At 44.3% G+C, this 12,996-nt stretch overlaps 1 protein-coding gene across 1 annotated transcript in view; it reads right to left on the bottom strand.

Annotated features, from left to right (window-relative positions):
- Window positions 1-11,772, bottom strand: part of TMEFF1 (transmembrane protein with EGF like and two follistatin like domains 1) — a 100,152-nt gene extending 88,380 nt beyond the window's left edge. Inside the window, exon 1 of the mRNA XM_001111631.5 lies at window positions 11,155-11,772. Within this exon, the coding sequence (XP_001111631.4) occupies window positions 11,155-11,347 (193 nt within the window). The 5' untranslated portion in view covers window positions 11,348-11,772. The remainder of the gene's footprint in view (window positions 1-11,154) is intronic.
- Between the last annotated feature and the right edge of the window lie 1,224 nt (window positions 11,773-12,996).

Below are 12,996 nucleotides of genomic sequence, written 5' to 3' on the forward strand. Positions count from 1 at the left end.
TTAAATGGATAAACAAAATGTGGTATTATTATGAATTATATATTCAAATATATATTGAAATATCATTCAGTCACAAAAAGGAATGAAATTCTGATACATCCTACAACATGGATCAACCTTAAAAACATCATGCTAAGTGAAAGAAGCCAATTATAAAAGGTCATATTGTATGATTCCATTTATATGAAATATCCAGAATAGACAAATCTACAGCAAAAGATAGTAAATCCTGGCCAGGGTTGGTGGCTTACGCCTGTAATCCCAACATTTGGGGAGGCCGAGACAGGCAGATCACCTGAGGTCAGGAGTTTGAGACGAACTTGGCCTGGCCAACATGGTGAAATCTTGTCTCTATTAAAAATACAAAATTAGCCAGGCACGGTGACAGGCATCTGAATCTCATGCTGAGGCACAAGAATCTCTTGAACTGGGGAGGCGGAGGTTGCAGTGAGCCAAGATTGCATCACTGTACTCCAGCCTGGACAATAGAGACTCTGTTTCAAAAAAAAAAAAAAAAAACATAGTAGGTCAGTGGTTGCCTAGGGCCGGATGAGGAGAGGTGGGGATTGGGGAGTGACTGCTAAAGAATGTCAAGTTCCTTGGCCAGGCTCGGTGGTTCACGCCTGTAATCCCAACACTTTGGGAGGCTGAAGCAGGCAGATCACCTGAGGTCAGAAGTTCAAGACCAGCTGGGCAACATAGCAAAACCCCGTCTCTACTAAAAATTAAAAAATTAGCTGGGCATGGTGGCAGGTGCTTGTAATCCCAGCTACTCGAGAGGCTGAGGCAGGGAGAATCGCTTGAACCCGGGAGGCAGAGGTTGCAGTGAGCCAAGATCACACCATTGCATTCCAGCCTGGGCAACAGAGAGAGACTCCGTCTCAAAAAAAAAAAAAAAAAGTAAAGTTCCTTTTGAGGGAGATGAAAATGTTCCACAACCTTGTGACTATAGTCAAAAACACTGGATTGTGCACTTTAGAAAAAAGATGATGATGGAGGGGCACAGATATCAATTACTTAATTTAATGTAAATGAGTTGAAAGAAACTGAAAGCAGAATGATCTATAACTCTATTGGGAGACAAATCCCAACACTTAAAAACTAAAATATAAACACAAATCCAGAAAAGGTCGGGTCCTATGATAACTTTAGGAGATACTTGAAATCTACTCTATACAAAGGTAAAAAGTACAACAAATTATGATACAAGATAATGTTCAATGTATATGCCTTACATAGAATAACAAAAATATAAGAAAAACTGAAAAACTGTGAAAAATAAACCTATCATTATAAGCGGAAGTTTTACTATTTAATTAAGAGGAGATGACAAAACAAAAAATGTAAAGTATGGAACTAATATAAAACATAAATTAACCCTCTCCCCTTGGTAGGGGCCAACTTGACAGAGCCAAGTTCAGGGGGAAAAAAAAAAAAGGCAGATAGACAGATGATAGAGAAAAAATAGATACAGAAAGAGAGATTTAAGGCAAATGTGGTAAAATCTGAATTGGGGAATCTGGGTATACTATTACATTTTTCTAAGTTTGAAATTATATAAAAATAAACTTAAGTAAAACTAATAGTTAATATAACATGGAGACTGAGAAGTCAAGGAAATAACTCTTCTGGATATGAGTCTTTCACAAAATTTGTTTTCATACTAGGATACAAAGATACACCTTGTTTGTTTGTTTGTTTTCTGAGACGTTGTTTCTCTCTTGTTGCCCAGGCTGGAATGGAATGGTGTGATCTTGGCTGACTACAACCTCCACTTCCCAGGTTCCTGTGATTCTCCTGCCTCAGCATCCTGAGTAGCTGGGATTACAGACATGTGCCACCATGTCCGGCTAATTTTTGTATTTTTAGTCGAGACTGGTTTTTGTCATGTTGGCCAGGCCGGTCTCCAACTCCTGACCTCAGGTGATCCACCCACCTCGGCCTCCCAAAGTGCTGGGATTACAGGCATGAGCCGCCACGCCTGGCCACACCTAGTTTTAATATGAAAACCCAGAGATTCCATATAACACATTCTTGGCCCATAATGCAAAATCATGAAACAATACATCTGTAACATATATAAACTCATGTGTTTCACAATGATGAGAGAAATTTTATCATAAATGTCAATGGAGTTAAAGAAACATCATGATCTATATCCACCTAAAGAATTTAGAAAGAGAGAAAAGGGAAAGTTTAAGGGATAAAATTAATAAAAGAAAAAATAGACATAAAAACATCAGATAGTGTTTCAAGGACAATGGTATAATCAGAGATAGCAGGGTAGGTTTCAAATACAAAGAAGGAGGAAATGGATTCAAGGAAAGAGTTAAAAAGAAGAACAATACAGTGGAAGTTACAAGGAGTACAGGCAGGAGAGGAGTTCAGACCAGAAGAACTAGGCACTGGAGAAATACAGTCTCCCATCCAACCGTGTAATTATGAATAATAGGAATGAGGGAATATATACCAATTTTGACTCTCCTCCAGACAGGCTCTCCATCTCAAAGAGCATCACAATTCACTCCACCATCTATAGGAGGAGATCCAGAAGGTTAGGCAGAAAAAGATCAATAAAAGAGGCTGGCTGGTTGAGAACTGGGCAAAGTAAAGAGCTCATGCCTCACTAGACAGCACTGACTGACTTCGCAATGTGGAAATAAAAGCCCAATGTTGACAGTGCCTCCAAGTTTAGAAGAGAATGCAGGCCAGAAGTGATGGCTCATGCCTGTAATCTCAGCACTTTGGGAGGCCAAGGCGGGCAAATCACTTGAGGTCAGGAGTTCAAGACCAGCCTGGCCAACATGGCGAAAACCCGTCTCTACTAAAAATTCAAAAATTAGCCAGGTGTGGTGGTGTGCACCTGTAATCCCAGCTACTCTGCAGGTTGAGGCAGGAGAATCGCTTGAACATGGGAGGTGGAGGTTGCAGTGAGCCAAGATCGAGCCATTGCACTCCAGCCTGGGCAACAGAGCAAGATTCTGTCGAAGAAGAAGAAGAAGAGGAAGAGGAAGAAGGAAGAAGGAAGAAGAAGAGTAGGCAGAAAAATAGACTGTCAAGTGAAACCTCCAGATTTTTAATGGCTAAGAACCAATGTAACTTTTTAAAGAAACTGTGCAGACTAGGCTGGGTGCAGTGGCTCATGCCTATAATTCCAGCACTTTGGGAGGCCGAGGCAGGCAGATCACGAGGTCAAGAAATCTAAACCATCCTGGCCAACATGGTGAAACCCTGTCTCTACTAAAAATACAAAAATTAGCTGGGTGTGGTGGCACGCACCTGTGGTCCCAACGACTCAGGAGGCTGAGGCAGGAGAATCGCTTGAACCTGGGAGGTGGAGGTTGCAGTGAGTGGAGATCACACCAACGCACTCCAGCCTGGCAACAGAGCTAGACTCCCTCTCAAAAAACAACAACAATTAAAACAAACAAAAAACCTGTGCAGGTTAAACAAGTCCTCTCAATTCTTCCAATTTCTACTGTTATCTTTCATCGTACCCCCAGTCTCCTCCCTTCTCCATTCCATCTTCACCAATTTCAGACTTTGCTTTCTAAAACCACAATGTCACTCAAACCCTTTAAAAGCTTCTTGATGTCTTTGAACCAAATGCCAAACCTGCAGATGGGCCTTGAAGACCTTAATGTGGTGGCATAATCTCCTGCCTTAATCCCCGCAACTTAGTATTTCGAAAAGACTCCCTTCACTTTTCCACCTTTGTGCCTTTCCTAAAGCTATTCCTTCAGCCTAGAATACCCTTTTTAAGAGGTATTCTATGTTCATTCATCTATGTTCAGCTTCTATGTTCATTCAGCCATTAATCTATTCCACTAATAAATATGTAATGGGCATCTAACTTTGTACCAGACACCAATCTGGGCACTGTCACTACAGCGGTAAATAAAACAGACAAAAATCTCTGCCTTCACAGAGCTACATACAGACAGAAAACAAGTAAAATATACAGTATGTCACACAGGAAAAGGTGTTCTGGAGCAAGGAAAAGCATGAAGGAAGGTTACGGTGTGAGAAAGACATTGTGGATGGAGGGTGGAGAAGGCTGTAATTTAAGGCACCACTGAAGGTGACATTAGAGCAAACACCTGTAGGAACTGGGACAAGAAGATTCCAAGCCAAAGGAACATCAACAGCAAAGGCCTCAGGCAAAAGTGTGTCTGATGTTTCCAGGTGATGTTCTCTCCCCATACAGCCCAGCTCAAGTGCCACTTACTCCAGGAAACCAGTTTTGATTACTACAAATCAGAAATTATTCATTCCCATGACACCGTATCTGTATCTTCCTTAGGGCACCTTGTACAGTGGAAATCCTCTTTTCAAACATATACAAGAGTGATCATTGATCTATTAATCAAAAAAGTCAGTTAAGGCAGAAACCATTTAAAATAATACCTATTTTAGCCATTTTAGTCTTAAATACATAATTATACATTCATTTCCCAATGTACCACCAAGACCTTTTTTTTGAGTATAAGTCTGTCAATGGCAGTTCCCCACTTCCTTGGATAAATCACACCCATAATCCATTAGAACTACAATGTCCGTTTTCCTTTCCTTTAAGTAGAACAGGGGCTTAAAAATACTTGCAATGTTTTCTGCGAAATCCTTCCAAAAGTTACAGGGTTTCTCCATTCTGTTTCAGTTGTCTTGACCATAATTTAATTCATTCAGGGCAATTCTTTCAGCTTCTTGTCTTTATCAAGTCTTTTCAAAGCATTCCGTAAAAACAGCTTTTTGTAATCTTTATTTCATTGATTTGAGTAATATTTATTAAATTATACTCATAATTACCACTCGTATCAATAAGTTTGAAAACAAATACAACTGACTCTTGCTTAGTAAGCAGAAAAATCAAATGATACACAAACGACGAGAGCTAACTTAGCATTTGAGCATCTGTGTGCCTGCTGTGGGAATTGATTAGTATGATTTACTAAGGGAATGATTACTCCAAGATGCCAAAATCAAGCCCAGCAAAGGATCTGAATAGATATTTCTCCAAAGAAGATATACAGATAGCCAATATATTCATTAAAATATGCTTAATATCAATAGTCATTAGGAAAATATAAATAAAAAGGACATTGATACAGAACTTCACACCCACTAGGATAGCCAAAATCAGACAGACAATAGCAAGTGTTGGAGAAGATGTTGGAGAAATTAGAATCTTCAAACATTGCTGGTAGAAATATAAAATGGTGCAGCCACTTTGGAAAACCATTTGCTAATTCCTCAAAACGTGAAACACAGAGTTACCATATGACCAAGCAATTCCACTCCTAGATACATACACAACAGAACTGAAAACATGTGTCCACACAAAAACTTATCCATGAATGCAACAGCAGCATTATCCATAGCAACCAAAAAGTAAAAACAACTCAAATACCCATCAGTAGAGAAATGGATATGCAAAATGTGGTTTATCCATACAATGACTATCATTTGGCCATAAAAAGGAATGAAGTTCTGATACACACTACAACATAGATGAACACTGAAAACATTATGCTAAGGGAAAGAAGCCAGACACAAAAGAACACACCTCATATGACTCCATTTGCATGCATATCTAGAATAGGCAAATCCATAGAGACAGAAAGTAGATTAATAGTAACCAGGGACAGGGGACATGAGGAATGTGGAATGACTGTTAATAGGTATGGGGTTGCTTTTTGGGATGACGAAAACTTTCTGGAATTACAGAGTGGTGACAGTTGTAAAATTTTGTGAATCCATACAAATCCACTTAACTGTACACCTTTTGAAAATCCTATCTTGTTCGTGCTCAATAAATGCTTATTGATGGGGAATGTGGGGGGGAAGCAAGCCCAGATGTGGTAAAAAGAAACTTCCGCTGTATATATCTGTAAAAGGCTAACCACCTCTGTAAGATTATAAGGCCCTTGAAAGCAGGGAATCCTTCTCATATATTACCCTTAACAGCCAGTATATTAGATTACACTATGCAGTATTCAATCAAGGTTTGCTAAATTAATTATTATCCATCCACATTTTACACACCAGGGATCTAGAAGAAAAAAGCCCTGCCTGAGATTCCCCATTAATCAGAAAAACTCACTTTTTATTCCCAAGAATCCTGAATTGACATAAATAAGGCATGTCTCATAATCTGCCATTTATATCACCCATTAATACCATTCCTACCACCATATAACAATCCAGAGGACCCACTTCTAGTTAAAACCCATTTCAAATTCTCCACCTTATATCTATCACCAAATGCCACTAACTGATCTCTCAATATGTTCTTCTACCTCTTTAACCATATTCCCTAAACTAGAAATGCCCCACATGGTTAGCCTCATTTGTTCTTCTCAAATACCCTAGAGCCAAAAAGGACTATCATCATCTTCATGTTACAAATGGAAAACAAAAAAGTCAGTCTAAGGTTACCTGGTCTCCTGAATTCAAGTTTATCTTTCTTCACATATATCATGTATTTCCAAGCTTTTTTTCTCTTTGGATAACTAGGAACTTTCTGGTAAGTTAGCTTTTTAAAAAAGCATAAATAAAAAAGATATAATATGAAAGTTTTTCTTTTAATCACAGTAAGTCTAAAGTCCAGAATGAGTGGAGAACTGGGGCAAGATGACAACAAAAAAACTCTTGTTCCAGCCTGAGCATCATGGCGAAGCCCTGTCTCTACTAAAAATACAAAAAATTAGCCAAGTGTGCTGGCATGCACCTGTAGTCCCAACTACTCAGGAGGCTGAGAATCACCTGAGCCCAAAAAGTTGCGGCCTGCAGTAAGCTAAGATTGCGCCACTACACGCCAGCCTGGGCAACAGGAATAAGACCCTGTCTCAAACAAACAAACAAAAAAGTCTTGAGAACAAGAAGAGATAAACCAAAGGCCCACTGCTTAGGGAAGATGCAATATCAAGAGACGACAGGGCCAATTCCCTATGCTTCATCTTCATCAAGGAACATGATCTTCAAGCTAGGGAGGTCAGAAATCTGATAAAAGGAAATCAACTTCTAAGGTAAGTGGCACGGATAGGGGACAGTAACAGAATACAGAGCTACTTCAAAAGAATATGCTCTCTGATCCAAACCACTCACACTCCATGATACTGAAAAAACTTTTACATCTGCCTTTAAAACTATCACTAATTATCTAAGCTACCTTGACAAGGTGCCAGAAGACCAGAAATAAAATAAATAAAAATAAACACATCCTCAAATTTGAAAAAAAGGGGAAATGCAGGCCGGGCGCAGTGGCTCATCCATGTAATCCTAGCAGTTTGGAAGGCCGAGGTAGGCGGATTGCCTGAGCTCAGGAGTTCAAGACCAGAATGGGCAACATAGTGAAACCCTGTCTCTACTAAAATACAAACAATTAGCTGGGCGTGGTGGCGTGCACCTGTAGTCCCAGCTACTCAGGAGGCTGAGGCAGGAGAATTGCTTGAACCTGGGAGGCAGAGGTTACAGTGAGCCAAGATCATAACACTGCACTCCAGCCTGGGCAACAGAGCAAGACTCTGTCTCAAAAAAAAAAAAAAAAAAAAAAAAAAAAGGCAGAATGCAGATCCAGAAAAACATCTATGGGTAAACCTGCCATGTAACTGCTGAAAAATTCCAAAATGGATAAATAAGTTTTCGAATACAGTAAAATAAGAAAGACACCATCAGCTCTTTATTAAGGCAGGCTATACAACATGTGCTTTTTATTTAACAGGATTACTAAAATGGAAAAAGGGAGGATGACAGGATGATACATATACATAACAATCTAACAAGACAATCTGAAAGAATCTTTTAAATAATAGGCTAGTGAACAAAATGGGAAAATGTTGAACAGCAGAAGCTCGAAAATCTGTTAAATTCAACTAACAGGATGCATAGCTAGTTGAACATGTGGTTGACTAATGTAACAACATCAACCAAGTTGGTAGAAAGTCTCCAGTAGTATGTCGCAGGGTTCCACCCTTTTTCACAATCTAGACAACTTCTGTTAGTTTAATGAAGCCATAGAACTGCTCTTCACGTTTGCAAGTGAAAAAAACCTGTCAGTGACCCAACACACACAACTTGACCGAATCAGCTCCAGAAAGGTTACAGTAGGCTGAAATGATGGTCCAAAACCAAAAATGAATATCTACAGGGAATCGAGGGCTGCATTTAGTTTTAAAACTGAAATAGGCCAGGCGCATTGGCTCACACCTGTAATCCCAACACTTTGGGAGGCTGAGGTGGGTGGATCACTCGAGGTCAGGAGTTCAAGATCAGCCTGGTCAACATGGTGAAACCCCACCCCTACCAAAAATACAAAAAAAATTAGCCGGACGTGGTGGTGGAGCGTGCGCCTGTAGTCCCAGCTACTCAGGAGGCTGAGGCAGGAGAATCACTTGAACCCAGGAGCCAGAGGTTGCAGTCGGCCAGGATCACGCCACTGCACTCTAACCTGGGTGACAGAGTGAGACTCTTGTCTCAAAAAAAAAAAAAAAACCTGACTAAGCAAACTTCAGTTTGTGTGGGGATACCTAGATAATAAAAGCTACTAAAAAAAACTATGCACAATTTCGAGCTGCATTAATGGATGTGTGTGTCCAGACTGTATTACTATGGTTCTCAAATTTAGCAACTAAAAAAAAATTTTTTCCATATGAATTGTTCCCAAATCTTCATCCTAAAAAGTTACAAGAATCTACAAGTATCATTTAGTTAAAACTCTAGCTTTAGACCCATTTATTCAAGTAAATCTTACTGCTAGGAAACATTTTATTTGATCAGCTTAATTTATTGACATTTATATCAGTGATAAATATGCTTAAAAGAACACTCAGATATTACTAAATCCAAGTCTCTTTTTTAAAAAGAAAGGAAACTAAGAGAAATTAAGTAACTTGCCCCAAATTACACAGCTGCTTAACAAGGGCCATGACCCCTAGATCAGTCCCCTTTTTCCCACACCACGTGGCACCCACCCCTCCTCTTCAATGCAGAGTACCCCAGGGTGACTGACTGAGCCCCAGGCTTCACACACACCACACAAAAACACAGGTTCACTTCTCGGGCCCCGGGACTTTCCCTGCCCATACTCCAGGTCACTCCAAGCCCCTACATTCCATCTCAGAACCCAAAGAAAACACACACACACACACACACACACACACACAGAGTCGCTCTGCATCGCCAACCCACATCCTCAAGGGTATCCAACCCTCTATTTCTTTTATTTCCTTTCTTAAAACTTGAACTATGCAAGTTAGAAAGCATACACAAAAACATCCCATCAACATACATTATATTTTCCTAAGAACAAATTAGCTTATCAAAAACAAATACCCGGGACACATTACTGGAAAAATATTAACATGGTGTGATCACTTACAAGATTGATAATTAATATTTGTTACATAAAAAGGCACTCTAATATACAACTGGTTTTTATTCTTAAAGTGTGATTATGTAATGAAGCATTACCCCATATCCCGTTCAACATCAGAAAAATAAAGGAAAAGTTTTTTCCCGGATGGAAATGTTTTTAATGGACATGCTATTGTTTACTGTGCTCAAAACTGCCCTTCCCCTCATAAAACATTACCATATGAAAATTATTAAAAGATGTAAGGCCTTCAAACCTAAACAGCAGGCCAAAGGCTCGCTTCATTTAGGGTAGCATAAGCATCTGCGCTGAGCTCCTCTTGCTCCTTCCTCACTCTTCCAGAAATAATGCCCCTTCAAGAGCCCAAAGGTACAAAGGTTGCCCGGCAGATTCCCAGTGGCCTTATGTTCCTCCTTCCTCCCCCTACTCCGCCTTGGTTTAAAGAAGACAAGAGAAGGCACCAGAATTGATAAAAGGGCAAGTTAGCAAGGATGTGGCTTATGATCACCAGCTAGGCCAGCTCCAAGAAGATCCCCCCCAATCAAAAAATGAGACCTGAATGCCTGTCTTTGCCCCAGGGCCATAACCCTTGAGCGCCTCTGGGACCCCTTTAGAAATGAAGAGGGAACTTTACTGCTGGGACCCTCTCCCCAGTGTTATCCATTAAAGCCCCAGCAAGCTCTTTGTTTCCAACAGCTGTGTGGGGGCAATCGGCCTTGGAGAGAGGGGAGAGGTCACTCCCTTGCTCCCGCTGCTGCCAATATCCAGGCTCTCCCGCAAAACACACACACACAGGCACGGCATCTTCCCTGGGACCCAATTCTCTCTTTCCACACCACTTTAATAACCCAGGTTTACACCTTGCTACACAAGGGCATTCCCTGAGACCTAATTTCCTCTTTCTACACCCAAACCCTACACAGGATTTGTAGGGTGATGACTCCCAAGCCCCCTCCCCTTTGAAAAAACACAAATGGGGTTCGCTACAGGACACCCATCCCTCCTCTTCAATGCATACCCCAGGGTGACTGAGCCCCAGGTTTCACACACACACAACACACAAAAACACAGGGTCACTTCCCGGGCCCTGGGACTTTCCCTGCTCTTATCCACAGAGCCGAGGTCACTCGAAGCCCCCAGATCCCATCTCAGAACCCAAAGAACACACACCCGCGCGCGCGCGCATACACACACACACACACACACACAGACGGTCACTCTGCATCGCCAACCCGCGTCCTCAAGGCAACCGGTTCCCTTTATCCACACGACCCCCACCCCCGAGACCCCAGTACCTTAAGGAAGAACCTTCCCAGCACATCAGCACATGGTCACTTCCCTGCCCTCACCCCGCCCAGCCCCTCGCCGTCTCCCACCCACCGCACTCCGCACACACACAGATCCCTGCCTGGGGCCGCCCTCCCTCCCCTGAGCCTTCACAACACAAACACGCGCTCCCGCGAGCACACCCACGACCACACCAGGAGCCCCTGCTGGCCGCTCAGCCTCGCCGGCCCGGGCCCCACCGCCTCCTCACACGCCGGGCCGCCCTCGCCCAGCCACTCGACACACTCGGACGCACCCACGGCCACTCCCATCCCCAGCGCCGGTCCCCAAGCCACACCGCACGCTCGCGCCCTGCCCTCCGCCCTCGCTCACCCTCGGGCCCAGCTCCCTGGGACCCCCACGACGAGGTCTTTCCCAGCCCGGCCGACCGCGGGGATCAGGAGGGAGGCGGCAACGGAGGGGTGGGGAGACCTAGGGCCGGCTCCGACCGGTCCTACCTGAGCAGTTGATGCTCTTGCCTTTGCCGCCGGGACAGTCCCCGCCGCCGCCGCCACCACCCGGGGGCTGGTTGGACGCGCGGCTCCCGGGCAGAGAGAAGGCGAAGAGCAGAAGCACCGACGTGTAGCAGCAGAAGGCGAGGGGAGGCGCGGCAGGCAGCCGGAGCGGCGCCTCAGCGGCCGCGGCGCCCATGGCTGGCGCCCCTGGACGGCGGGAAGCGCAGGGAGCCGCAGGCCGGGGGCATCCAGCCGCGCGCCCAGAGCCCCGCTGCTGCCTCGGCGCCTCCTAGCAGCCGCGCCGCTGAGCCGTGGAGCAGCCCCTCAGCATCCCCGCCCCACCCGCAGCACCCGCCAGGCCCGGGCCCGCGGCGCTCGGGACGGAGTCGGTGGGTCCCGGCGCGTGCGAGGGTCGCGGGCGCGCGAGGGTGCGCGCGAGGGTGCGAGCCGGCGTGAGGGAGACCGCGGCGAGGGGAGCGAGCAGGCGCTAGCGCGGCGGGCGGGGGTCGCGGGCCGGAGGCAGGCCCAGCCCCTCGCTTGCCTCCTCGCCTTCCCTTTGTGTCCGTGGCCGTTGCCACCGCGTCACAAAGACCCCGGCCCGCCCGGTGAGGGGCGCGTGACGGAGCCGCCGGCGGGAGGGGTGGCTGCGACCCCGCCCCGCGCACACCCCCAGCTCCCGCGCCGAGGGCTCCGCCCCCGGCCGCGGCCGGCGCCGCCTCCAGGGGAGCTATTGTTCCTGCGGCAGGGCAGGGGCGCGGGGGACGGGGTTGCGGCCACCCCTCGGCGGTAGGCAGCACCGTAATAGACTTGTTTGCTGCCCTTTGTGAGCGTTTTTGAAGCGTTTCGTTCGCCCAGCAGCAAGGCTGGGAATGAGGGCAGGTGGTCTGTCATATATCTATAATAGTTTTTAGGTGAAGAAACTGAGTCACGGAAGAGGTAAAGGTGACATGTCCAAGGTCGCATACCAAGAAATGGGCAGGACCAGGATGGGAACCCAAGTTTTGACTCTAGCCATGTAGTTCTCAAAAGATGTTGGATGAATGGTTACATTTCTAGGTTCCTCATTCCCACCTCATTCCCATAGACTCACATACAACTGAGTTGAAAATAGTTTTCCAAAGTTTGTATTGCCCTCTCCCCCTAACAATAGCTGAGATTTAGAGAGGATTTTCTAATATACAAGGCCTGGTGAAAGCTCTTTATGTGCATTCTCTTCAATTATTTTTTTACAGGCCTCAGAGGGAGTTTTCATTCTTAGCTCCATTCTACAGATGAGGAAGTAGGGACCCAGAGAGACGTAGTGATCTGACTCCCAGTCCAGTGCTCTTCCTACCACATCCTGCTAGGTGATACCCAGACATAGGTACTAACATCATGGACTGAATTCTGTGAAAGTCCTCTGCCTTTTTCATTCTATTATATTGCCTCCCACCCCAGAAGGAATTTTCAGTCTCATTGAGAAACTGATCAATTTGATTTATAAAATTAAGAAATGTGTGAAAAGCCACCAAAAACAAAGCCACATTAGGAAAAATGTCTTTAGTGCAAATATGAGACCATACACTTAATATAAAGGTATAAGTCAAGAAGAAAAAGTTGACATAATAGAAAAATAGGAAGCTTGACTCATTCACAAAAATTACACTAGTAATAAAAGATTATTTTTATTACCCACTAGTAATAAAAGATTAAAACCGCAAAACTCTGGCCAGGCACAGTGGCTCATACTTGTAATCCCAGCACTTTTAGAGGCTGAGGTGGGCAGATCACCTGAGGTCAGGAGTTCGAAACCAGCCTGGCTAACATGGTGAAACTCCGTTTCTACTAAAAATAGAAAAAATTAGC

Source organism: Macaca mulatta, chromosome 15 (assembly GCF_049350105.2).
Source record: "Macaca mulatta isolate MMU2019108-1 chromosome 15, T2T-MMU8v2.0, whole genome shotgun sequence".
In the NCBI taxonomy this organism is placed as follows: domain Eukaryota; kingdom Metazoa; phylum Chordata; class Mammalia; order Primates; family Cercopithecidae; genus Macaca; species Macaca mulatta.